This window comes from Cervus elaphus, chromosome 13 (assembly GCF_910594005.1).
Source record: "Cervus elaphus chromosome 13, mCerEla1.1, whole genome shotgun sequence".
NCBI lineage: Eukaryota > Metazoa > Chordata > Mammalia > Artiodactyla > Cervidae > Cervus > Cervus elaphus.
This window is the reverse complement of record NC_057827.1, coordinates 26024848-26049962: the sequence shown is the minus strand read 5'-3', so window position 1 is coordinate 26049962 and position 25115 is coordinate 26024848. Positions and strand designations below refer to the sequence as shown.

Below are 25115 nucleotides of genomic sequence, written 5' to 3'. Positions count from 1 at the left end.
GGGCCACAAGGGAGCCACTTGTTTGCTGGTGGGCGTGAGAGCAAGCACCAGGGTTAGGGACTGCAAACCTGCAGTGGTCTGGCCTTTTTCTTTTTTTCTAATTCAATTTAAATCTGACTCAAAGTCACTATCCCACTGAACTGGTAGGACATTCAGTCTGAGGCAGCACACTCCACAGTCCTGAGAATCCGTCTCTTGCTTCAACAGGGTTTGGACGAGACAGACCCAGGGATGCCCCTTGCTGTTCCTCCACCAAGGGACCCTCCTCTCTTTCTTCCAGTGGCCATCTTCGGAATCAGCCACTCGGCTATCCTCGTGCCTTGAAGCGAGTGAGTCCATGCAGGACAAACACTGCGCCTGTGCTCTACAGCCCCCATTTGCTGCAACTGTTGAGCCCGCATGCTGCGACTACGGAAGCCGCGTGCTAGAGCCCCTGCTCCACCACAGGAGAAACCACTGCAATGAGAAGCCAGCGCACCGCAACTCGAGAGTAGCCCCCGGCAGCTGCGACTAGAGAAAGTCCTTGTCAGCAACGAAGGCCTACCACAGCCAAAAAGTAAAATAAATAAATATATCTTTTTTTTTTAAATGCTAACTAAACACATTTTTAACCCGTTAGTTGTTACCATGATATACATAGTGTGAACGGAAGGTTTATATGGGATTTGGCATTGCTGAGAACTCTCCAACAAATGTGCAATTTGGAGCAATAATAGATTAATTTTGTCATTTCAATTTGTTAAAGAACTTTTTTTCTTATATAGGCCTTTCACAATTAAAAAAAAGATTTTTCTCTCACTTAACAGTGTTAAGTCAGCTTGGGGGTTGTTCTGTTCCATGTGTCTTTATCCCGGAGCCCTGACTGGCCAAGAAGCCCATCTCGGACTTGTGCCATTCTCTAGGGAAGCAGGCCGGTGTGATGGCTCAGAGTGTGGCCTTGCGCTCCAACAGGCCTGGGGTGAAAATCCGGCCTCATCAGAGCTAGTGCTCACAACACCTCTGTGAGTTAACAGGTCATTTTCGGCTCATTTTACTGGTAAGCAATCCGAGGCTCAGAGAGGCTGACCATCTTGCCCAAGGTCACACGGGGGTATGGAGACGTGAAGCCAGAACTCAGCCATAGACGTGCCTGGCTCTGGAGCCCACCCTCTCACTTCACCCTGGCCTTCTGCTCCCGCACGGAAGACTCCGGTCTGCCAGCGAAACGTGGAGGATGGAGCACATGCATTCAGCTGTTTGTTCTCAAAGCCCCGCTGAAAAGACAGGAGAGAAATAAGATGTTGATGAAATAGGAAGGACAAAGAGAATGGGAGCAGCAACAACGGAGGGAGGAGAAGTTGACATTTTGGAAGATGAGACGCAGACGAAGGAGGGGCAGAGCTGAGAAGGACTCAGAGGCACCTGTTTCAGCAGAAGGTAGGAGTGGAGGTGGGGCCGAAGACAGGGTTGGAAGTGGGGTCCCCAACCCACCAGCCCACTCTAGGCAGCCCCAAGGATGCCCCAGCCTCTGACACACACACACGGGAAACTGGGCTTTTATTCTGAGCAGAGGTTGAATCGGGGAAACAGGCACAGTGGAGGGGATGTGGCTCTGTATTTTACTTTATTTATTTAAAATATTTTTTTTAACGTGCACCATGTTTAAAGTCTTCACTGAATTTGTTACAATAGTGCTTCTGTTTTATGCTGTGGCTTTTTGGCCTCGAGGCATGTGGGATCTTAGCCCCTGACCAGGGAACCTGCACCCCCTGCATTGGAATGTGTAGTCTTAGCCACTGGACTGCCAGGGAAATCCCAAGGCTCTGTATTTTAAAAGAGGGATTAAGTGAGAGATTAAGTCCTCCTGCTTTGTGCCACCCCATTCTCAGAATTCTCTCTGCCCAATGGATACACCTCAGGCAGGACACTGGAACATTCTTCCCTAGAGAAACACAAGGACCCCAGGACAGTGATCTGTCCTGACATATAAGTACTGTTAGGTCTTTGCACTTCTACTGCAGAAGGCATGGGTTTGATCCCTGGGTGGGGAACTAAGATCCTGCAAGCTGCATTAGCACAGCGAAGAAAGGAAAAAAGGGAAAGAAAAGAAATATAAGACTGAACAAAGGATTACCAGATATCTGAAGAGAGCATCCAATATAGAAGACAGAAGTTAAAAACAAAAAGAAAAAAAGGAGTGGAGAGCTCAGAGACAACACAGATGAACAGAGAAAAATGCCTTAAAATGATTAATATCCTCAGACACATAGGGGATGGTATTACACCCATGAAACAGAAAAAAGATGCTAAAAACAAATAAAACTCTATTATAAGGAAGAAGCATTTGAAAATTAAAATTATGGAAGCAGGAAAAATATTGAGAGAGAAGTTGGAAGATAAGCTTAAGGGACAATTGCAAGAAAGCAAACAAAAATCACAAAGAGACCATAGTAGTAAAGTAGAAGATAAATCCAGAGAGTCCAACAGTCAAATAATTGTTCCAGAAAGAAATAATGGTGGAATCATAACAAAAGGTATCCCTGTAGAAGGGAATGGCTACCCACTCCAGTATTCTTGCCTAGAGAATTCCATGATTCTTCCCAGAGTTCAATGACACAAATTCACAGATTGAAAGGCCCACCTTGGAAAGCTACATGCACCCTCAAAATTCATAGCAGCATTATTTACAGTTGCCAATGAATGGATAAAGAAAAGGTGGTATATGTATATATACAATGGAATACTACTCAGCCATAAACAAGAATGTGATTTTTCCAATTGCAGCAAAATGGATGGACTTGGAGGGCATTATGCTGAGTGAAATAAGCCAGACAGAGAATGACAAATATTATATGATTTCACTTATATGTGGAATCTAAAAAATAAAACAAACTAGTGAACAACAACAAAAAAAGCAGACTAACAGATACACAGAACAAACCAGTGGTTACCAGTGGAAAGAGGAAAGGGGAATAAGAGGTAGAAACTATTAGGTATAAAATGAGCTATAAGGGGCTTCCAGTGATAAAGAGTCCGCCTGCCAGTGCAGGAGACACAAATTCCATCCCTGATCTGGGAAGACCCCACATGCCTTGGAGCAACTAATCCCATGCACCACAACCAATGAGCCCAAGCCCTGAAGTCCATGCCCTATAGTCTGTGCTCAGCAACAAGAGAAGCCACCACAATGAGAAGTCTGTGCACTGCAATTAAAAAGTAGCCCCCACTCGCCACAACTAGAGAAGAGCCCGCACAGCAATTAAGACCCAGCATAGCCAAAAATAAAATAAAATAAGCTACAAGGATATATTGTACAGTGTAGTAAATATAGCATTTTATAATAACTATAAATGGAGTATAGAGTATAGCCTTTAAAAATTGTGAATCACTACATTATACACTGTAACTTATATAATATTAAAAGTCAATCATGTATCAACTAAAAAAAAAAAAAAAGACCCACCTAATTCCCAGCACAAAGAATGGAAAAAGATCCATTATTATGCTAGAATACCAAAGATAAGGAAATCACTCTAAAAGCTTCCAGAAAGGAGAAAGTCATTAATATACAAGTGATCAAAAATGAGAATAAATGGGATCAGCTTTCTCAGCCAGAACACAGCTGGATAAAGTTTTTAAAACTATAAAAGAAAACGATTTCCAAACTTAAATCCTATGCCCTGTCAACTAGTAACCTAATGTAATGATAGAATAGAGACATTTTCAGGTATGCAATGCCTCAGAAAATTTTCATCTCCTGTGTTTGCATTCTCCACCAAAATCAGAAAGACAAGAAAATAATTGACCCACACAGGCAGGAGGTATACTCATTTTCTGGTACTGTTAGACTTGTTAGATCATGTGTATGGAGTACTCTGGTTTGGATGGAATGAAAAGAAGTGAGAAAAGGAAGCAGTAAATCCAGGATTCTCTGGCTTTTCATCAGGAGGGCTGAGGACGATGCCCCTTGATGAAATCCTATTGATAGGAGAAACTGAGCCATTTGAAGGGGCTCCCAGTGAGGAGACTGATCCCTCCTGTAGTGGGATGGTGGATCCCGCCAGGAAAATTTTGTTTTCAGGTCTACCCTCCTTTGGAGGCTCTGAAAGTTAAAGTGAAGTCGCTCAGTCGTATCTGACTCTGCGACCCCACGGACTGTAGCCTACCAGGCTCCTCCATCTATGGAATTTTCCAGGCAAGAGTACTGGAGTGGGTTGCCGTTTCCTTCTCCAGGGGATCTTCCCAACCCAGGGATCGAGCTTTACTGTCTGAGCCACCAGCGAAGCCGCCCTGCCTTCTCCAGTATCGCATAACCCACCGGTTCTTTCACCGCGCTGTGGGGACCGGCCGAGGAGGCAGCGGCCGATGCATCTCCGCCACCTGGTGGAGGAAGGGAGATTGCAGCCTGGAGCCAAAGATTTTTGCAACAGCTTCCCTATTGGGAAAAAAGACTACTTTGCTACTTGGCTTGTTCCGGGCTAGTCCTCAATTTCATCCTCTTATTTCAAACACTCTGAGACCACGCATCTTTGATTCCTACCCTGGAGCCGCTCCACCCATTCACTGCTGTCTAATAAATCCTCCCAAAGCTAGTCACATCAAAAAACCACCATCTGTTACGCACTAGGATTCAATGAATCAGAAATTTGCATGGGGTACCATGAGTAAGGGCTTCCCTGATAGCTCAGTGGGTAAGGAATCCGCCTGCAATGCAGGAGACTCCGGTTTGATTCCTGGATAGGGAAGATCTGCTGGAGAAGGGATAGGCTACCCACTCCAGTATTCTGGCCTAGACAATTCCATGGGCTGTAGAGTCTATGGGGTGGCAAAGAGTTGAACACCACTGAGCAACTTTCACTTTCACTTTCATCATGAATAAGGGCTTCCCCGGCAGCTCAGCAAAAAAAAAAAAAACAAAACCTGCTAGAAGGAAATGGCAATCCACTCCAGTATTCTTGCCTGTAGAATTCCATGAACAGTGGAGCCTGGAGGGCTGAAGTCCATGGGGGTTGGACATGACTAAACACCACCACCACCATAGAAATGGCTTGTCTCTGTTCCGTGATGTCTGAGGCCTCAGCTGGGAGGACTCAAATGGCTTTCTCTCTCTTGGTCAAGGGAGGACAGGGCCAGAATGTGGCCATCTGTAAACCAGGAAGAGGGTTCTCCCCAGACACCAAATCTGCCAGCATCTTGATCTTGAACTTCCCAGCCTGCAGGATTGTGAGAAATAAATGTTTGCTGATTAACCCACCCAGGCTAACACAATAGTGTTACAGCCGTAACCAAAGGCTGACCGACTCAGCCGCAGAAGTCCTACAGCATCGTCTCCCCAGACTCTACTGATCAGAGTGGTCACAAGCCTGCCTGAATGAAAGGAGAGGGGACATGAACTGGCCTCTCAAAGGGAGTTCACAGCCACCTTTTTAAACTGCCGCAGAAGTCCAGTACTATTAATCAGAACAAGAATAGGGTATTAATGTTTTTACACATGTATTGGTTCATTGGGTGGATTCATGAGGAAGCCAAGTATTATGATGGTTAAGAGTTTGGGGTTAAAATCAAACAGAACTGAGTTCAAAGACTGGCTCAGCCATGGAGCAGTGTGTCTTGGAGCAAGGCACTCCTCTGTGCTCAGTTTCCTCGCGGTAAAATGAGGGTAATAATATCAGCTTCACAGAGTTTTAGGGGTTTTTGTTTTTGTTTTGTTTTTGAGGACTATACAGGATGGCATATGCAAATAATTTGTACCACAATAAGCATTCAGAAAATTAGTCCCTTTTATCCGAGTTTTTTCAAAATTCCCATTAGTTCTATTATCTCAGACATTTTTAAGTGTTTTATTTAGTGATTTATGGCTGCACTGGGTCTTCATTGCCACATGAGGCTTTCTCTAGTTGCAGCAGGCAGGGGCCACTCTCTAGCTGCGGTGGGCCGGCTTCTCATTGTGGTGGCTTCTCTTGTTGTGGAGCACGGGATCTAGGGTGCGCGGGCTCAGTAGTTGTGGCACGCAGGCCTAGTTGCCCCTTGTCATGTGGGAACTCCCTGGAGCCAGGATCAAACCCATGCCCCCTGCACTGACAGGCAGATTCTTCACCACTGGGCCACCAAGGAAGTCCTCTCAGACTTTTTAAAGATGTGCTAGCATTGCAAGTGTTTACAGATATATGGAAAGAATAGCTGCCTTTCTTCAGGGGACAACACTCCCCATTCTTTGGCGGAATTGTTCAACCCCCTGCCTCCAACCATGCTGTCTGAACAGAAGCTGCCATCTTCTGCCTTCCGGGTCACAGTGATAGATTTGGGAGTAGGGAAGAGTGCCAGACTAGACCAATGAGCACATCTCACCTTCCAGCCCTTAGTGACTGGCCTGGAGGAGGGTACATGACCACACCTCAATCACAGGATCAATCACACTCTTGGAGATTTGCCCACTTTTTATTCCTCCAACGAGCTGTCAGGGAGGGAAGTAAGCTTCCATGTGAATTCATGATTTTCCGACGGCCAGGATCCCAGCCTTATGGAGAAAGCCAGTTCTACAGCAGGAAGTCACCGTGTACACAGGAAGATACAAGCGCAATGAAAAGCAGGGGCCGTGAGGCACAGAGAGAGTCCTGGACCATCCCTGGGTCCCGCTGCCTGGGGCTGTCCTCTTGCAACTTCCTGGTGAGAGTCCATCCTCTCCTTTTCTCTGGAACTGTTTGTTTTCTGTGGCTTGCAACCAAATGAACTCTGAGTAAAATACTGCTTTGACTTATATATTTTCTATTAAAAAGGTAAATTGTTCATAAACTCCAGTACTTTCACTATTATAAGAAAACCAATAAATGACTAGTCTGGAGAAAACACTTGAGAGTCCTTTGGGTAGCAAGGAGATCCAACTAGTCAATCCTAAAGGAAATAAACCCTGAATATTCATTGGAAGGACTGATGCTGAAACGGAAGCTCCAATACTTTGGTTACCTGATACAAAGAGCCAACTCATTGGAAAAGACCTTGATGCTGGGAAAGACTGAGGGCAGGACGAGAAGGGGAAACAGAGGATGAGATCATCAGATGGCATCATTGACTCAATGGACATGAGTTCAGACAAACTCTGGGAGATAGTGAAGGACAAGGAAGCCTGGCGTGCTGCTGTCCATGGGGTTGCAAAGTGCTGGACATGACTTAGCGACTGAACAACAACAGTAAATGACTGTGACACACCTCACAAAGGATAAAACCCACAGGTGTGTTGAGAGCTGCTGACTTGAGCTTCCTGGAATTCATTCTAGCTTAGGTAGATGACATTGATTCACTGAATGATGAAACGTTTCAGCAGACAGGTCATGTCCTTTCCCCTACCAGCCACTAAGTTTTCTCACTTGGGGTTCTGTTCTTACCAAGATGACCCTGGACCCAGCCTCCAGCATTTGGCCACATTTTGGCTCAAAACAGCTGACACTGCAAAACCCAGCCTGCCCCGGGTCCCAACAAAGGAGATTAGAGATACTTGTCTCTGGGTCACTGTGGAAGAAAAGATCCTTTGAAAGTTGTATGCTTTGATACAGTTCATTTCTCCTCTAATGGAGGCACTGGCTTTGAAAAAAGTAGATTGGTTAGAATATGAACAAGCAATGCCTCTAAAAGTAGAAAAGAATCTTACTGAGAAACCAAGTTTCAGGAGATAAAAGCAATCTTTAGTTCACAAAGCAAGTTTCCCATCTCATCCCTAAATAATTTATCTTTTTTTCTTGGAAAGGAAAACAAAAATTTTGCTTGGGAAAGCAAAATTTGTCCTTTGTCAGCTGGCGCTGAATAGCAGAAACAGCCCACGTGTAGTAGGTGGGCTGTTAGTAGTAGCTTCAAAAGCCTTCCCTGGCAGCTCAGATGGTAAAGAATCCACCTGCAAAGCAGGAGACCACGATTCCATCTCTGGGTGGGGATGTTCTCCTGGAGAAGGGGATGGCTACCCACTCCAGTATTCTTGCCTGGGAAATCCCATGGACAGAGGAGCCGGGCAGGCTGCAGTCCACGGGGTTGCAAAGAGCCGGACACACAAGCTCTGTTTATGCCTATCTTGTGTCTGCTCCATCGCTCAGCTGTATACAACACTCTGTGGCTCCATGGACTGTAACCCACGAGGCTCCTCTGTCCATGGGATTTCCCAGGCAAGAAGACTGCAGTGGGGTGCCATCTCCTTCTCCAATTGCCTATCTTACTTCATTTATATGAAAAATGAGTCCCATCTTGGGAATTCCCCAGTGGACCGGTGGTTAGGACTCGGTTCTTTTACCGCCAGGCCAGGTCTGATCCCTGGTTGGGGAATGAAGATCCTGCAAGCCGTAAGGTATAGTTGAAAAGAAAAAAAAAAAATGGAAAAGAAAAATGAGCCCCATCTTGAAAAGATATGGAAGGTGACTGTTTGGAGAGAAGTCAAATAGCACATAAACTCATAGGAGAATTTGAAATCTGTTCCAAACAGTCCTCATAAGGTTACCTCTTTCTTGTTCTTCATTTTTATTAAAAAAACAAAAAAAAACAAAAAAAAACACACATTTTTGGCTGCACTGGGCAGCCTGTAGGATCTTAGTTCCCTGAACAGGGATTGAACTTTTTCCCCCAGTGAAAGCCCACTGGACCACCAGGGAAGTTCCTCCAGTTTGGTCTTGTTTCCCATTTGCTCATCAAGAACCCCACAGGGAAAAGGCAAAGCTGCTCTTTCTTCCTGCCTGTCTTGCTCTTCTTGTCCAGTGGCAGGGTATGTATGACAAAGATCTCAAATAAGACATGTACAAGATACATATTCTTCTTCAATCACATAAAGTTTGCACTGTAATGGCAGTCTTGCTCTTCAAAGACCTCTGGGGCTCAGGCTCCTTCTAACTTGTGGCTGCCCCATCCCTGGATTGTTGCTTTTGTCTCCACGACCTAAGGGGGCTCACCTTCGAATCTGTGTTCCAGCAGGCTTGGAGCAACATTGTGAAATGTTTCAGGGACATGGAGGGTGTGTCCCTTTATCTAAGGCAGTGGTCAGCAAGCTAGAGACTGCAGGGAGGCCATCTTTCCCACAATGGGTCACGTGTTCTTTGGTCAGATTTTGGTGACCATTATTTTTAAATTCTTGTAAGCCAGGTTCCTGATGCTAATTTATGTTGCTGTTGTTCAGTCCCTAAGTATTGCCGACTCTTTGCAACCCCATGGACTGCAGCACACCAGGCCTCCCTGTCCCTCACCATCTCCCGTAGTTTGCCCAAACATTCATTTATAACCATGCTGATTTCTTTTGTCCTCTCTGCCTTCCTTTTCTCATTGGGATATTTTACTACAGCAGAACCAGCATTCCATTTTGACTTCTTCCTGAATGGCTGTATTTTCAAGTGTGGAATCAATGCCTGGCTATGCCAGCTTCTCCTTCACTTCCACTCACAAAGTCTCTGTGGGCAGTTACTCCCACGTTACCATTCCATGTCTTTGTCAGAACCTGGTCCAAAACAGCAATTCCCCTCCCCCTCTGGAATGGAAATCACTCCCCAGGCAAGTTAGGAACTTGTTGTACCCTGGATGGAGGGTAGGTAGGAATCCTAATAGATGTCCCAGTAGAGAAGGTCCCATCCACTCCATTCATATCCTAGCTCTGGTCTGCTTTGTGATTTGGGTCAGGACTTCCTTCCATTCTCTCCCTCCATGACAATTCCTCCTGGCGTTTTACTCTCAACACACAAGCTTCCAGCTTTGTGGATTTCTGAAGCAGGCATGTAGCTTCTTAACACTCCTCCATCCTAAGAGTTCTGCCTCTTTCAAACACCCTCCCAAGGCTATATTCTCTCTTTTTCCCCAACACATCATCTTGGTTACACCCATGAGATCTTATTTACCACCCCGTATTCTGGCTTCAATATTGAACTTGCTCATGACTCATGAACTGTCTGTACATCAGTGAAGAACAACTGTGAATCAAGTCTGGGGCAACTTCTGAAACTATTATGTCCTATGTGAGTAACAAGTGAAAGAACTCAAGGTTCCCAGCTCAGAAAAGAAGACTGGATGGTTACCATCTTTGAACAGTTGGAGGGCTGTCTTGTGGAGAGAGAGTAGAACATTTCCATAAGGCTTCTATAACATGTGATTTTTTAAAAACCAATGAGCAAGTATTACTTTGGTTTTGGCGGGAGGGAAGAACAATAAAGACACACACGATTGGACTTGTTCTGAGTAGCCCAGAATGGCATAACTGGGATCAAAAAGGAACACTTTTTGATGCAGAATCAAAACAAACCTTCAAAGAAGTGGAGCTGTCCAATATGAGACGGGGTTTCCTGGAGAAGTAGTGTGATTCTTGTTTGGATGGTATGCAAGAAGATGACGATGAACACCTGATTTCAAGTGGAATGAGGAGCTGAACAATGTGGTACTCCTAGGCGGCATCCTCTTAACTGAAAAGTAAACGGAACCTTCTTGTTTAGCTCAGGTTAGAGGGGATTTGGGAAAGAGTTCAACTCTCACTGAATCCAAGGAAAAATTGAGCAACGAGGCTGCAGGAAGGGTGGAAACGAAATCAGCGCCAAGCCAGGCCCGCTGTGATGACTCAGCTCGGAGCTCGGTTTCTTTTTTTTTTTGGTTTTTTTTTCCTTTAGTTTGATTTCTTTCCCCAAAATCTGAGAGACCATTGACATGACCATAGATTTGCTTCTCTTGAGTCAGGTGTTCAGTGCTGATTCAGTCTACAGTGGTCATGGGGGTGGAGTCTTGTGATTCAAACGTAAAATCTCTCTGATGACAGAGACCATCCACGCTGTGGGTATAAAAATTCTCAGAAAAGTTGGGAGGGACAGACAGCCTCAAAATTATATACAGAGTCCTGTGCAAACTCAGGGCTCACCAATTCTGAGTCATTAGTAATTTCAAGCAGATGATGTTCTCCATGTGGTTGTAAAGAGGCTAGGACTAGTTCATATTCAGCCGAAGGCACACGCTTGAATTAAAGTGAGGGGTCAACAGAGGTGAGAGCAGGATGAATCAATGGAAAGAGTAAATGGGGCCCATTGACTGACTCACAGATCTTGATCGGTTGCCGGCTGGAACAAGCATTGTCTAGGACAGAGCTACCCCTGGGCTGAATTACAAGTTACAAAAAATCTGTGTCCCTGCAGGGTTTTTCCCATGCAATTGTTTCTTTGGCTGTGCTGGGTCTTCATTGCTTCGTGGCCTTTTCTCTAGTTGCAGCAAGAGGGGGCTACTCTCTAGTTGCAAGGGTTTCTCATTGTGGTGGCTGCTCTTATTGCAGAGCACGGAGTCTAGGATGAGGGGGCTTCAGTAGCTGCGGCTCCCAGGCTCTAGAGTTCCGGTTGGTATTTGTGGCACATGGGCTTAGCTGCTCTGTGGCATGTGGGATCTTCCCAGACCAGGGATCTCATGTTCCTTGCACTGGTTGGTGGATTCTTTACCACTGAGCCACCAGGGAAGCCTATCCCAAGCAGTTTAAAAATTTTTTAATTTTAAAATAGTTTTAGATTTACAGAAAGGCTGTATAAATAATAGAGTTCCCATGTATCCTATAGATCTCCCCACCCAGTTTCCTCTCCCAGTTACTATGATCTATTATCATAACAAATAGAGAAATATCAATGTTTTTAACTTACACTCCACACTATATTTGGATTTCATGAGTTTTTCCCTAATGTAATTTTTCCATTCCAGGATCCCATGCAAGATACCTGGATCAGTTTCTTAGTGTTTCTGGAACAAATCACCACAAATTTAGTGGCTGAAAACAACAGAAATGTATTCTCTGGAGTTCCGGAGGCTATCAGTCCTAAGTGTGCAGAGTACCATCCCTCCAAAGTCTCTAGGGGAGAACCCTTCCTGCCTCTTTCAGCTTCTGGTGGCCCCAGGTGCTCCTTGGCTTGGGGTGGGCTATATCTTGGAGCATGATGCTGATCTCTGTGGCCTTCTTTATATGAACTTCTTTGTGCATCTTTGGGCCTGTGTGCTTCAAACTCCCCTCTCCTTTCTCTTATAAAGACACCCAGTCACTGAATTTAGGGCTCACACGAAATCCAGGATAATCTCATCTTGAGGTCCTTAACCTAATTACATCTGTAAAATCCTACTTCCAATGAAGGTCAGATTCACAGGTAGTGAGGGCTGGCATTTGGACATAGCTTTTGGGGGGGGACAAAATTCAATGTATTGTGATACACATTGAGTCATCATGTCTCCTTTGGCTTCTTGGGGTTGTGACAGTTTCTCAGAGCTTCCCTGCTTCTAACTGACCGCCTTTATGAGGGTGATTGAGGGTCAATATTCTGTTGGCTGTGTCTCAATTTGAGTTTGTCTGATGTTTTTCTCATGGTTAGACTGGGGTTGGACCGTGAAAGCTGGACCATAAAGAAGGCTGAGTGCTGAAGAATTGATACTTTCAAATTGTGGCGCTAGAGAAGACTCTTGAGAGTCCCTTGGACAGCAATATCAAACCCTCAATCCTAAAGGAAATCAACCCTGAATAATCATTGGAAGGAATGATGGTAAAGCTGAAGCTCCAATATTTGGCCACCTGATGTGAAGAGCCGACTCATTGGAAAAGATCCTGATGCTGGGAAAGATTGAAAGCAAAAGCAGAAGGGGGCGACAGAGGATGAGATGGTTGGATGGCATCACCGACTCAATGGACATGAGTTTGGGCAAACTCAGGACAACAGTGAAGGACAGGGAAGCCTGGCATGCTGCAGTTCATGGGGTCACAAAGCGTTGGACACCACTTAGCAACTGAGGTTATGAGCTTTGGGAAGGAGCACCACAGAGGTGAATTGCCCTTCTCAACACAACATATCAAGCATACGTGTTCTTAACTGAACTTACCACTGAAGAGGTTAACTGTGACCACCTGGCTAAGGAAGTGTTTACCAGGCTTCTCTGCGGCAAAGTTTCTTTCCTGTTTCCCTGCTTCCATACTGTACCCTTTGGAAGAACATCACTAAGCATAGTCCACCCTTAAGAGGTGGGGAGTAATGCTTCACTGCTTGAGTGGGGAGCATTTGCATACATCGTTTCGAATTCTTCTATTGTCCTTACAATTTTACATGCATGCTATCATACGAAAGGCAGGTTTCATGGATGCCAACCGGAGTCCCATGGCCTTTCCCCAGTTCCCCTTAGTGCGTATGAAACACAGGACAAATCATCTGAGGAGACAGTGCTCTGAAGAGTTTTCATTAAGAACAGAAAATGCTATAGGATAGAGTTATTCACAGCATGGACTGCTGTGGTCCACATCTGCTTCCGGGTCTGCAGTAACATACGTACAGGTGTTGAAAGTGACATTTAGAAACTGCATAGCAGAGTAATCTTATGTTCATTGAATCAAATAATAAAGATGCCTTTATTATTATTATTTTCCCAGTAATTCACTTTTATTGTACTTTATACAAGGACTGGTCCAGGATGAAATGGGGGGGGCAGAAAATGGTCTCCAGCACAGAGTGAACCCCACTATGTGGGGCCTCACGCAGCCTCTGGTGTTCCAGGCTGCCCCCTTCTCCTTACCCACCCTGCATTTGCCCCTTGATCCCAGATGTGAGTGAGGCCTGGACACCCCCACAGTGGGCAGCTGTCTGGGCCCCACCCCCCAACCTCGTGGCAGTGACCTTCCCTACAGGGCACGCTGTTCTCACTGCCCTCCCCCCACAGGCAGGACAGTCCCTCTGTGGTGCCCCCACGGGCGGCACTCTGCTGCTCTGAGCCTGGCTGTGGTCAACTCCTATCTGCAGTCAGCTCTATGGGCAGCCACAGCCAGCCCCGTCTGGGAAAGGCCTGCTCTCACCACGCTCTGGGCATCCAGGCCTTTCCATGAGCAAAGCCCTTTCAATTCCTTTCACTCCTGGTCAGGCACATGCAGGGAGCAGCAGGAGGGGGGCAGGAGCCTCGAATCCTGAAAGGGCTTCCAATTTTGACTGTTCCTGCTCTCTCCAAATGCAGCCATTCATATAGTCATGTGACTAAGAGGAGTCCCTGACCAGGCCATCCCGCCAGAGCTGAATTTAAAATGATAAATACAGATGGCCCACAGGCAAGTGAAAAGATGCCCAATATCACCAATTGTTAAGAGAACTGAAAATCAAAACTACAATGAAGTACCACCACGCACCAGTCAGAATGGCTATCATTAAAAAGCCTACAAACGGCAAATTCTGGAGAGGGTCTGGAGAAAAGGGAACCCTCTTACATTGTTGGTGGGGATATAAATTGGTGCAACTGCTATGGAAAACAGTATGGCGGTCTCTCAAAAGAACTAAAACAAAAAGCAAAACACTAAAAATAGAGCTACCATATGACCTTGCAATTCTACTCCTGGGTGAATACCCAGACAAAACTATAATCGAAAAGATACACGTACCCACCATGCTCATCAAAGTGTTAGTCGCTCAGTCATGTCCGACTCTTTGCAACCCCATGGACTGTGGCCCACCAGGTTCCTCTGGCCATGGAATTCTCCAGGCAAGAATACTGGAGTGGGTAGCCATTCCCTTTTCCGGGGGATCTTCCCAACCTAGGGATTGAACCTCTATCTCCTGCATTGCAGACGGATTCTTCACTGTCTGAAGTGAAAGAAAGTGAAGTCACTCAGTTGTGTCCGACTCTTTGTGACCCCATGGACTGTAGCCTACCAGGCTTCTCCATCCATGGAATTTTCCAGGCAAGGGTACTGGAGTGGGTTGCTATTTCCTTCTCCAGGGGATCTTCCTGACCCAAGAATCAAACCCGGGTTTCCTGCATTATAGACAGACGCTTTACCCTCTGAGCCACCAGGGAAGCCCTGTGTGAACCACCTATGTAATAGCAGCACTACTTACAATAGCCAAGACATGGAAACAACATAAATTTACATCAACAGTTTAGTGGACAAAGAAAATGTGGCATATATACATACATATATACATATGATAGAGTACTGCTCAGCCATAAAAAAACAAATAATGCCATTTGCAGCAACGTGGATGGACCTAGAGATTAGGTCAGAAAGACGAATACCACATGATATCACTTATATATGGGATCTAAAATATGACACAAATGAACTTATCTATGAAACAGAAACAGACTCACAGACACAGAGAACACTGGTGGTTGCCAAGGGGGAAGAGTAATAGGGAAGGGATGGATTAGGAGTCTGGGATTAGCAGATGTAAACTATATATATACACACACACATATATATAAAACTGAATCACTTTGCTATACATGGGAAACTAACACAATATTGCAAATCAATTATACATTCAATAAAATAAATTTTTAAAAAATTATAAATATTTCTTGTATGTGGATTGATATCACACCAGGTATAGAAGAACACAGAATCTGCATATTTCAAGAAACCTAATTTATGTAAAAACACACAAGCATGTTCAAATATTTGATTTATCCCTGGTGGTCTAGTGACTAGGATTCAGTGCTTTCAAATATTTGGTATAAATAGAAATGGTTGTTTAAATTATTGACTTGGGCTTTAGTTGGGAAAAAAAAAAAGAATGCTGTTGTTATCTTATAGATAACCTGATACTACAGTGTATTGTGTTAAAATATATAAAAATTTAAGTGGCAATTTGTATAATCATATTCTGGCATTATTTTCACTTTATAATATACTAAGAGCCTCAAAAAATGCCATTGGCCAGGCCACGATGGGTACCCACCCCACCAGCCCCACTGGAGTCACTTTCCCCTTCCCTCCTCTCAAGGACTCCTCCCCAGAGGCCATCTCCACCCAGCCTCTGCTGGGGCTTCCCTTCCCAGTGGATCCTCTTTTTGCAGGAATTTTCCAGCTCTTTAGCTCATTACACAGTCTGGTTCACCACTGTCCCCCTACCTAGCTCACAGTCCAGCCCATAGTAGGTGTTACAGACTGAACTGTGTGTCCCTAGATTCCTACGTTGGAGCCTTACCCCCAGTGTGACAGTATTTGGAGATGGGGACCTTTGCAAGTAAGCCAGGTTAGATGAAGTCATGAGAGTGGTGTTCCCATGATGGGCGAGATTAGGGCCTTTATTAAAAGAAACTGGGGAGCTGCTGTCTCTCTTTGCTGTATGAGGACCCGGCAATAGGGTGGTGTCTATAAATCAGGAAAAGAGACCTCACCAGAAGCCAACCATGCAGGCATCCTAACCTTGGACTTCTAGTCTCCAAAACTGTGACAAAATTAATTTCTGTTTTCAGCTGTGCAGTCTGCAGTACTGGGAAATCAAGCCAAGTAAGATCTTAGGTACTTGACTGAATAAACAAGCCATATACAAACCTGGAGTGGACAAAGGTCTTTCACAGGATTCACTCTTTGCAAGGATCCCTCTCTGCTTCAACTCCCCTTGATTTCCTAGTGAAAGTGTTAGTCACTCAGCCGTCTCTGACTCTTTTTGACCCCATGGACTATAGCCTCTGTCCATGGGATTTCCAAGGTAAGAATACTGGAGTGGGTTGCTATTTCCTCCTCCAGGGGATCTTCCTGACCCAGGGATTGAACCCAGGTCTCCTGAGTTGCAGGCAGATTCTTTACCATCTGAGTCACCAGGGAAGCCCCAAAGCACACATCTGATGAAGGTGGGATTTGAACTCATGTATATAGAGCACAATGAGCTAGCAGCTTAACCCTTCAGCCTTAACCACTAGACAACCCTGTCCTCATTAATTTCTAGAGTGTTTCACAAAACCTGAGATGTTTCCAGGCCAGTGACACAAAATCAGTTTGGGTCCTTGGGGTCTGGTAAACCCATTCTGGTAAACCCACCTTGAATCACTTGGTGGTGGGCTCGTCCAGTACTGAGCTCATCTGGATTCTGAAGCCCCTTTTGGACTCACTCCAAGAAATGCTGTGATTGATTAGCAATGCCTGTCATGACTGTGGGTGGGGTAAGTGGAGGCATCCAGGCCAATCCTGACCCAGAAGCTACTGCTTAGGGTGCAATTAGGCACAGGCACTAAAAAGCAGAGACATTACTTTGACAACAAAGGTCTGTCTAGTCAAAGCTATGGTTTTTCCAGTAGTCATGTATGGATGTGAGAGTTGGACTATAAAGAAAGCTGAGCGCTGAAGAATTGATGCTTTTGAACTGTGGTGTTGGAGAAGACTCTTGAGAGTCCCTTGGACTGCAAGGAGATCCAACCAGTCAATCCTTAAGGAAATCAGTCCTGAATATTCACTGGAAGGACTGATGCTGAAGCTGAAACTCCCATACTTTGACGACCTGATGCAAAGAACTGACTCACTGGAAAAGACCCTGATGTTGGGAAAAATTGAAGGCAGGAGAAGGGGACGACAGAGGATGAATTGGTTGGATGCCATCACCAACTCAATGGACATGAGTTTGAGTAAGCTCCAGGAGTTGGTGATGCACAGGGAAGCCTGGCATGCTACAGTCCATGGGATCGCAAAGAGTAGGACACGACTGAGTGACTGAACTGAACTGAACTGAATGAGGCGCAGGCAGCTGGTACCAGCACAGGCACCTCCTCTAAGCAGTGTATTTTTGCGGTCTCACCCTCAAGGGGCTCCCAGCTTCTGCAGGTGCAAGAAGAGGAAGAAGGAGCATGGTGGGTGGAGGAGAGGGTAAGAGTCTGCTGCTCGGATAACCAAGGAGTCCCCTGGGTCAGAACAGCCTTGAGCTGGAAGCAGTCCATACAGGTATAGCACGGCATGCATGCTGGTGCCTCTGACAGAAGGTGAATTCCATTCCATAAATACTCATTTAACACCTTTCACAATATGTGCTCAGTACATGCTAAGTCAGTTCAGTCATGTCCAACTGTTGGTGATGTCATGGACTGTAGCCCGCCAGGCTCCTCTGTCCATGGGATTCTCAGGCAACAATACTGGAGTGGGTTGCCATGCCCTACACCAGGGAGATTTTCCCGACCCAGGGATTGAACTTGTGTCTCTTTAAGTCTCCTGCATGGGTAGGCAGGTTCTTTACCACTGTTGCCACCTGGGAAACCCCCACTTTTCACAGGCCCAGCATTGTGCTGAGCACCATGAGGACCCAGAAACATCCGAGTCCTGTCTTTGAGGGGCCAACAGTCCTCCCGGGAATGTGACTGGCCAGGTGATGTGTGTACAGGTGGTCCAGGAAAGGAGGTTGGGGAAGGGGTGGCGCCCAGATACTAAGAGACAGCTGTGACGTCCAGTCAGGAGGGCCTCCTGTGACACTCAAGGGGAGCTGGGGCTGCAGGGAGCAAGGAAGAGGCTTGCCCTGGGGCCTGGGAGTGAGGCCACTGACTCTGCTGTGCAGAGCTAAGGGCAAGAACACGGGCCCTGCAGACGGGACCCAGGGCCAGCCCGTGGGGGTCACAAGGAGCAAGACCAGTGCCCAGTAGAGCCCAGATCCTTGACAGAGCAGGGTAACTGCTGACCAGCTGGGCCTCTGCCTCAGGCCCCAGCTGGGGAGGCTTACCCAACACAGGTGGGTGAGGGGACAGGTGCCCCATGGCCAGTGGGGGGACAGGCACCCTGCAGGCCCCAGCAGCCAAAGCTGCTAGGGAAATGAGAACAGAGTGCAAGGAGCGTAGGGCAGGACATGCTGGGTGACAGGAACTTCAGAAACCAAAGCTCAGAGGCACAGAAAACACATCAGATGCCTGACCTGCCAGAGCAGAGGGACGGGGCTGGGGAGAAGAGGCAAGCAGAGGGCATAGGGCAAGTCACGCGACCGAGCTCTTAGCAGCCTAGCGCAGAGACCAGACACCACAGCTGGTGGAACTGGATGGCTGGGGGTCAAGTCCTGCCTCTTCCTCTTCCCAGCTGTGCCACTTCAGGCAAGTGACTTAACCTCTCTGAACTCTGGTCCCTCAACTAGGGATGACAACAGTACCTGCCTCACAGGCTTGTGGTAAGGACTGAGTTACACAGTATGCAGCTCAGAGAGCAGCTCACTGACATGCAGCGCGAGGTAAACGTCTACAAAGGTTACAGTTATGGAGAGTAACGCAGTCTGAACATCAGCCAGTGTTTCCCAGATTGCTTCCCACGGGATCCTCAACTAAAAGGTACTTCCATCAGAAGATTCTTACAGCCCCATTTGGAAAAAATTCTCCTCTCATATCCACATCAAGCTCTGACAAGTCCACAGTGAGAAAAACAAACAAAACAAAACAAAACCCCTAACTTTATTTAGCCCAGTGTTTCCCAAACCTAGTGAATCATGGAAACCTCGGCATACCTTGGGGGACAGTGCTACACAGCCCACCAATCTGGAAAGTGCTGTGTGGGAGGGCAGTAGGGGGGTCTATGAAAGTGGAGGAAAGCATCTCCAGGAGAAGCCATGTGGCAGGGGTTAAGCCACAGCTTAAGAGGAGAAGCTTAAGAGAAGAAGGGAAGGGGGCGGCTGAAATGCCAGGGCCGAGGGCCCCGGAACAGAAGGGGAGTGCAAACAGGGGAGACCCAGGGCAGGGGGGACAGAGAAGACAGAGGAGGCAGAGGCAACTCTGAGCATTCACATTTGAGGAGGGAGGAAATGCGAGAGCAGAAAGGGTGTGAAGGGTGGGGGGCACCCATCATTCCGCCCAGTCCCTGGTCACCCTTTCCGATTTGTGCCTGAGGTGGTCTAAGCTCTGTGACTTCCCCCAGGAGAGGGGGGCCTGGAGAGAGAAGGGTGGTGGCAGCTGCTTCCTGGGAGAAAATAACGCCCAGAAGACACAGAGATGTGCTGTCCCCGCTACGCACAGATCGTGTGATTATAGAACCGACAGCAGTTGTCCAGGGCCTCTAGGCTGAACTCCGGGCTGGTGCTGAAAAGAAGCAGAATCTGTAGTCTGCGCTCCAGGCCTGGGCTCTGCTGACCACTAAAGGCTGAGCAACTTCAGGGAAGTTGCTCCATGTCTCTGGTCCTAACTTCTTCTAAGTTTGGTCCTCAGGCCCCGCTTCCTCTTCCGTTGGTTACATCAGCCACAGCCATAACATTTCTACCCCCTTGCTCTGGTACCAAAGGCCTCCCCCACCCCAGGCCCTCGGGGGGCCTCTGCATCCCATTACTGTCGGCACCCCACCCCTCGCCCAGGCACTCACCTCTGGAAGGCCTGGTGGCAGCACTGGTACACCTCAAAGCTGCTGCTGTTGAGGGTCGTGTTCAGGAGGGACACACAGTCCACCGCAGGGCCCCTGGGCATGTAGAGGATCCCTGTGCGGAGAAAGCAGCTAGTGGGCAGGGTCCAGCCCTCACTATCCCCCGCAACCCCACCCAAGGACTGCCGGAGAGGTTGGGGCCCCAGTGCCTGGCCCTGGACTGTCCCGAGCCCACCAGGCCTGCACTCACCGGCCACACAGGCATTCACCAGAGACACACAGGCCCCCGTGCAGAGCGCCCGGAGCACGATCTGGGAGAAGTCGCTCTTCCGCTGGGGAGCCATGGAGGCTGCAGGAGGACAGGGGGGCTCAGGGCCAGGGCTCCGCAGGCCCCTCTTCCTCCTCTCTGCATCTCTGGCTGCATCTGCTGACCCCTCTTCCTCTTCTGGGGGGCCAGAGGAACAGACGCTGTCCTCCTGAGGCTTGCTGAGTCTGAGCCCTCCTTGGCCTGATTAGGTAGTGTTCCATACCTCCCCACGTGCCATCAGCGGCAGGTGTAGGGAAAGAACATTGAGTTTGGAGTCAGGCAGACCCGGGATTAAACACAGGTTCAGCCACTTATTAGGCTTCCCTGGTGACTCAGATGGTAAAGAAATTTCCTGCCTGCAATGCAGGAAACCCAGGTTGTATCCCTGGGTCTGGAAGATCCCCTGGAGAAGGGAATGGCAACCCACTCCAGTATTCTTGCCAGGAGAATTCCATGGCAAGAGGAGCCTGATGGGTTGCAGTCCATGGGGTCGCAAAGAGTTGGACACGACTGCATGACTAACAGTGACAGTTAACAGCCACTTAATAGCTGAGTGACTTGGGTCACATTTCACCTTTGCACGACTCAGTTTCCTTGTCAATAAAACGGGATGGTTGCACCACCAGGCAGGGGACTGTGAAGGGTGGAAAGGTTTTTTGTAAAAAGCTGATAGTTCTATAGAGCCTTCATTCCCAGGCCCTACTGAACCTGTCTGTCCACTGTGGGTATGGGAACCGGTAGGTCAAAGCTTCAGCCGGGCAGCCAACACCGTACCTCCAGACCCTCCCTAGGGCCCTGAGTCAAGTTTGCCCTATGAGGCCAAGGTGCTGACCTCCTGGGCCAACTGAGCAGCAGAGAGGTCATGAAATTCCAGGGCTGGGAGGAAATCCCACGACCTCCTTGTTCATACTCTGCCTTAGACCAAGAGGAGAACTGAGGCATACAGATCCCCAGGAAGTTGTAGGTATCTGAGAGCCAGAACTGGAGACCAACCCCCCTCAACACCCGCCCTTTATAGGAGGCCAGGGGGGCCCCTCTAGGACTCACTCAGGCCTCCCAGCATGATCCCAATGGAACTGAAGTTGGCGAATCCACAGAGGGCATACGTTGTGAGGATTTCTGCTCTGACCTGAGAAGGCAGAAGATGAGAGGTGATGGGCTTCCCCCAGGGATGTGCTCAAACCACCCCAGGCATGATAAGTCCCTTCAGTCATGTCCAACTCTTTGTGACCCGTGGACTGTGGCCCCCCAGGCTCCTCTGTTCGTGGAATCTCCCAGGCAAGAATACTGGAGTGGGTTGCCATGCCCTCCTCCAGGGGATCTTCCTGACCCACAGTGGAACCTAAATTTCAGCTTCTCCATCAGGAACGTGGGAATAACAGTATCTGACTGAGAGGACTGTCATAGAGATCATATCATGTATAGGAAGAACTAGGCATAGAGTAGGTATTTATTTCTTTTTCTATATTAATTTCAGATTTTATTTAATTTTTAACTTTTTGACCAGGCCACATAGCTTGTGTGATCTTAGTTCCCCAACCAGGGATTGAACCCGTGTCCCTGCATTGGAAGTATGGAGTCTTAGCTGCTGCAACACCAGGGAAGTCCCTAGAGTAGGTATTTAAGCAACGTAACTCTCTTTCCCTTTTGCTCTGAACAGTTGTGTAATTTCCTAGAAGTACTAAGAGCCAAAATGGAACAATTTGGGGGAAAAAAGAAAAAGATAGGCTTAGACCCATACCTCACACCATATAAAAATTTTAATTCTAGATCATTAAAGCAGATAAATATTAACATTTTAAACATTAAATATTAGAAAATATAGGATAATAATATTACTGTTACAGAATAGCCTTATTGCTCTCTTCCTGGAGAGGAGCAAACTTCTAGGAGTAGAAGTGACTGAAGAAGTTCACATAGCAAAAAGGCAGCTGTGTCCCAATTTGAACTCAGTTTGGTCTGACTCCCAAGAGTGCCCCATTTTAACTACTTCATCATACTGTTTCAGGAACCTAACTAACCCTTACCAGGTTTCTGGAATGGAGGTAAGTCTCTAAATTTAGAAATAATATAAGAAATCCAAAGATTTGGTATAAATTTGTATTTTAAAAAAATTCCTGAATACGGAATGAACAGAAAGGAAATAAAAAAGACCAGGAAAAATATATGTAGAAAATGTGGGACTTCCTTGGTGGTCCAGTGGTTAAGATTCCATGCTTCCAATGCAAGCAGTCCAAGTTTGATTCCTGATTGGGGGGCTAAGATCCTACATGATGCGTGGTGTGGCCAAAAAATTTTTTAAATAGAAAATGGAAAAGAGTTAATATCTTTATAACATACAGAGTTTTTATAAATCAATTTAAAAATATTAAGGTACTTGCATTCTGCTTACTCACCTACAATCACCCTTCAAACAGCGGCCCAAGTAATGCTAAAATGTCAGAAGTCAAATCTTCGGTAACTTCCAACTGCTCTTTGGCCTGGGCCACTCTGTTACAATTTCCACTTGTTCTAAGTGGACTTTTCTCACTTCTTCAAACCAGTGCTTTGGGCAACCTCAGAGCCTTTGCATGTACCTCTTTCTTTGCCTGGAATGCTAATCCCCATTTCTTCTGGCCTCTGCTCCTCCCTCCAAGTCTTGGTCCAAGTATCCATCTTGGGGGGGGGGGCGCTTTTTTTGGCCGCAGTGTGTGGCACGTGGAATCTTAGTTCCCTGTCCGTGGATAGAACCTGAGCCCCCTTCAGTGGAAGCGAAGAGTCTTAATCACTGAACCACCAGGGAAGTCCCTAGGGAGGCCTTCCCTGTCCAGTCAGTCCTGTCTAGTCAAGGATAGACTAGAATCTAGGTAGCCTCCCTGATTCCTCTTATTGTTTCCATCATAGAACTTACCGCAGATTGTGGTTTAAAATTTTTTATTCCTTTGTTTTCTTGTGTCTTTCACTAAATATAAGTTCCATGTCACCAGGGACCATGTCTGTCTAATTCCCCTTTTTATTCCTGGCACCCAGCAGAGGGCCTGGCACCTCAGAGGTCTCAACAAATACTTGCTGAAGGAATGAAGCTCATTGAAAAAGATCCTGAAGGCACATGTGTATGTGTGTGCTCAATCACTTTAGTCATGTCTGACTCTGAGACCCCATGGACTATAGCCTGTCAGGCTTCTCTGTCCATGGGATTTCCCAGGCAAGGATACTGAAATGGGTTGCCATTTCCTCCTCCAGGGGATCTTTCCAATCCAGGGATCAAAGCTGTGTCTCCTGAATTACAGGTGGATTCTCTACCACTGAACCACCAGGGAAGCCCGAAGGTACATACCGCCACTGTCTCTAGAGAAGACAGTGAAACTGGAGCTAAAATTAGGAGTGAGGGGAAACCTGAGCTTTTTACTCCATATAAACCTTCTTTAAAAAAAAGCTAAAGAGCACATTTCTTTATCATTAAAAAAATAATTTAAAAGACAAGAAAAAATATTTTATGTTAAAAGTTCCTAGTAACCCAGGAAACACACATTAAAACAATGAGCTATTATTTGCCCACTAAAGTAGCAAGACTTCTTTTTTTAAAAGAGGCTGCTCTGCCCTGTTCAGTGTGTGGTGAAATCAATGCTCGCAGGCACATCTGGGGTAGTTTCAGTTGCTATAACCCTTTGCAAAAGTTACTGGCAGCACCCACACAGGGATTCATGCCGTATGATTCAGTCATCCCACATCTGGCAAAGCTCCCGAGGAAACCATCAGAGAAGAGGGAAAAGTTCAGTGCAAAAGCTACTCATTTCAGCATTGGGTATAAGAGCCAAACAGTGGAATTAGATATTATATTGTTTTGTTTATATTTATTATCATATAATTATATATAATTGATTATATATTATAATAACTGTCATTTGGGGATGACAATATGATGGGTATTTTTTTTATTCTTAATCATGCTACATTGGCTGTTATTCTTTTAGAGAGTTTCATTTTAGAAAGCTTTTATAGTTTTTGGTTTTTTTTAACCCTTAACTGAACAAACCAACCCCTGAGCTGAATCCCATATATTGGAGATTAATGTGGTGAGGTCTTTCTGTTTTACTCTCTTAGCTCCTTATTGGAGTCTCACACCCATTCGTTTGGAGTAGGGGTGGTAGGTATGATACAACAGAAGAGGCAAGATGCAGCGGCTGGCCCAAGGCCACAGGATGGCAGCCTGTCTACAGCTGGAGTTCAGATATCTTAAAGAGATAGAGAAGTGAAGTGAAGTAAAAGTCACTCACTCATGTCCGAGTCTTTGCGACCTCATGGACTATACAGTCCATGGAATTCTCCAGGCCAGAATACTGGAGTGGGTAGCCTTTCCCTTCTCCACGGGCTCTTCCCAACCCAGGGATAGAACCCAGGTCTTCTGCACTCAGGCGGATTCTTTACCAACTGAGCTATCAGGGAAGCCAAGAGATAGAGAGACCTTGAGAAAGATGGCCGTGAAGCCTGAAGCTGTCTTGTTGCCGAGTGCAACGGGATGTGGGAGGTTGAGGACCACCTCCGTGTGTCTCAGCCAGGCCTGCAGGGGGACAGCTGCATCATGCGCTGACGCAGTGAGAGGACGGGGACACTCACGGAGATCCACTGCTTTTTGGAGCCGACCCACTCCTCAGTGCCCGCAAGGCGGCGCTGCTTGTACTCAGAGAGCCCCTGATAGGCCACGAACTCGTTCAGAAACAGCTTCATCCCCAGCAGCTCCGCCACCACCGAGCAGTCCTCCCAGGCCACGCCCATCAGGAAGGCCACCGGCCGCAGGATGTAGGAGCAGATGAGCTGAGGTGC

At 46.8% G+C, this 25115-nt stretch overlaps 1 protein-coding gene across 2 annotated transcripts in view; it reads right to left on the bottom strand.

Annotated features, from left to right (window-relative positions):
• Positions 1–641: 641 nt before the first annotated feature.
• The window catches only part of SLC28A1 (solute carrier family 28 member 1), an 86195-nt gene continuing 61721 nt past the window's right edge, over positions 642–25115 (bottom strand). The window contains exons 14-18 of one of the 2 annotated variants that reach the window (XM_043922421.1): positions 24909–25106; positions 21360–21441; positions 20256–20354; positions 20009–20120; positions 642–1253 (exon numbers count right to left, since the gene is read on the bottom strand). In XM_043922421.1, the coding sequence (XP_043778356.1) occupies positions 1229–1253; positions 20009–20120; positions 20256–20354; positions 21360–21441; positions 24909–25106 (516 nt within the window). In that variant the 3' untranslated portion in view covers positions 642–1228. Of the gene's footprint in view, positions 1254–19089; positions 19732–20008; positions 20121–20255; positions 20355–21359; positions 21442–24908; positions 25107–25115 lie in introns of those variants that run through there. The other variant, XM_043922420.1, reaches the window with a different exon arrangement.